Source organism: Trichogramma pretiosum, unplaced genomic scaffold, assembly GCF_000599845.2.
Source record: "Trichogramma pretiosum strain Unisexual culture from Peru unplaced genomic scaffold, Tpre_2.0 scaffold40, whole genome shotgun sequence".
Taxonomy (NCBI): domain Eukaryota; kingdom Metazoa; phylum Arthropoda; class Insecta; order Hymenoptera; family Trichogrammatidae; genus Trichogramma; species Trichogramma pretiosum.
In genome coordinates this window covers 1,402,538-1,404,958 of record NW_019641657.1, presented here as the reverse complement: position 1 = coordinate 1,404,958, position 2,421 = coordinate 1,402,538, and the positions used below count along the sequence as shown (strand labels likewise).

The 2,421-nt window shown below is 34.3% G+C and overlaps 1 protein-coding gene across 1 annotated transcript; it reads right to left on the bottom strand.

The window, feature by feature from the left end:
* Positions 1-1,138: 1,138 nt before the first annotated feature.
* On the bottom strand, positions 1,139-2,145 carry LOC106657440 (zinc finger protein OZF-like). The gene is made up of 4 exons (XM_023460161.1): positions 2,005-2,145; positions 1,823-1,937; positions 1,280-1,754; positions 1,139-1,158 (listed from the first exon to the last, which is right to left on the bottom strand). Exons 1-4 carry the CDS (start codon positions 2,028-2,030, stop codon positions 1,139-1,141), a joined length of 636 nt encoding a protein of 211 aa, XP_023315929.1. The 5' UTR covers positions 2,031-2,145.
* Between the last annotated feature and the right edge of the window lie 276 nt (positions 2,146-2,421).

Sequence of the window (2,421 nt, the reverse complement as noted above, 5' to 3'; positions counted from 1 at the left end):
CGAGGCCATCAGCTGGTTATATCATACCTAGCCGCGTGAACTACATCATGCAAATAGCGACCCGCGTCGAAAAAAGCAAAAAAAAAAGGATGACTTTATACGCGTGCTGCACGCGTGCATACGCACACGAGCGCGGAAGAGGAAAGGAAACATTATACACCGCATCGATAATGTGCTTATAAATTCCGCTGCACTTCTCACGCTCCTCGTATCTATGAAAATGCCAATACACATATGACTTCAATAAGTCATCGCGTCGTGAACTTTTCGGAGTAATGCCCTCAATTGTGAAATATTACCTGGTTCTTTTACGTACATCCTCCTCTCTTTTAAAAGGAATAGCCTGATCGTGTCATTGTAATAAACGAGTTATGATTAGTTTCTTGAATTCTTGCTTAGATACGAGATCTCTATGCAACTCATGTATGTACGACGAAAGGGCGAATTCATATTCGTAACTTTATAACATACGAATTTATACATTACGCGGCGTAGAGATGCACTTACAGTACTTTGTCAATTGGACTCGTACAATGATTTTCTATTCGAACGTTAATAGGTAGTACTCGGAGAAAGTTTCACTGTTGATAGCAATGTTAAAAGATCAGTTCAACGTCAATATTTTATGAAGAATTGAATACGAAACCTAGTCCATATTTTAGTTAATGTACGAAAGGGAAATTAATGATTTTTTTTAACATTCATGACAAAATAAATAACAGTTTGAACTTTTTTATTGTTTTTCACAAAACTAAAGAATATATAACTTTCAGATTTTCGAAAATATCACTTGTGTTATTGTAGACGTTTTAAATGCGTTCAAATGTTTGCATAAAAATGTCACACTCAAAGGATTTGCTACGATCGTGTACTGTATTTATGTGAATTTTGAGTTTACTTTTTTGCCCAAAAGATTTGTGATAAATATCACATTCGAAGGATTAGCTATGATCATGTATTGCATTAACGTGATGTTTGAGGTCCCTTTTTTGTCCAAATGATTTATGGCAAATTTCACATTGAAAGGGTTTGCTCCGATCATGTACTGTATTTAAGTGAATTTTGAGGGTCTCCTTGCGACCAAATGATTTGTGGCAAATAACACACTCGAAGGGTTTGCTCAGATTGTGTACTGCATTTATGTGCCTTTTGAGGGTACTATTTTGCCCAAATGATTTGTTGCAAATATCACATTCAAAGGGTTTGCTTCGGTTATGTACTGTATTTATATGAGTTTTGAGATCAACTTTTTGTCCAAATGATTTTTGACATGTATCACATTCGAAGGGTTTTCTCGAATTGTGTACTGCATTTATGTGCCTTTTGAGGATATAATTTTGCCCAAATGATTTGTTGCAAATATCACATTCAAATGGTTTTTTAAGATTATTTAATGCATCTATATGAGCTTTGCGACTATAAAACTTTTGACAAATGTCATATTCAAAATCATGAACAGAGTTTATGTGTTTATTGAGATTATTCTTGCATCCAAATGATTTTTGAATCACATCACACTCGTATAATGTAATGCCCTTATGTGTCGTATTCATATGTGCATTTAAACTAGCTTTTCCGTTGTAAGTTTTATTTTCAATTTTCACAATAGATGGATAATTTTGATACTCAGTCTTGCAAATTTTTGCAGACAAAGAATTGAATTCTAGCTTAACATCTTTGCACTCTAAATCAATGAATATTTTTTCATCTAATTTTTCTTGACGCCATGCCATAACCTCATTCGTGTTATTTGTCTAAAATTAAAATTGTGTAATAGTTTTAATTGTGTACAAACGAAATATAATCAAAATATTGAACTTACTGATGATTCATGAAACGAGAATGTGTCAAAGTTTTTGATTTTGCAAGTGTCCACCAAATTATAATTGCAATCATCACCTGCTTCTGTGCAAGTATCGAACGGCTCTTGTTTTACCCTAAGAATAGTTAAGTTTGATAACGGTCAAGTTTAAATAAATAATGGCATGCAAAAAAATGTTATACCTAACACTGTCCTCTTTGCTTTCCATACTCGCTCGATTATGTGTATTTTCGTTGTAAATTTTCACGATATGCACTAAGAAAACACTTAAGGTTATATGCCATGAGTAGCCAACACTGTACCTCGAATTCACTAATTTGTAAACACTTGCTTACTGCAGGAATTTCTCACGCACACTACTCGTGTATAAGCGAGGATAAACCGCGAGCTCCTTTGAGGTATTTTCCCTCTCCACCGTCATCTGTCTATGAGCACTTATATGCTGCGATATATATTAGGTTCTCACATACATGTTGTTGAAACCACATCGATTTTACAAATGAAATTTCACTCATCCATGCAAACAATTGATTTGTACATCGTGTGCGATATGCGTTGGGTAACATTCGCACAAAATAAAACTATAGTTCTGAACCCAC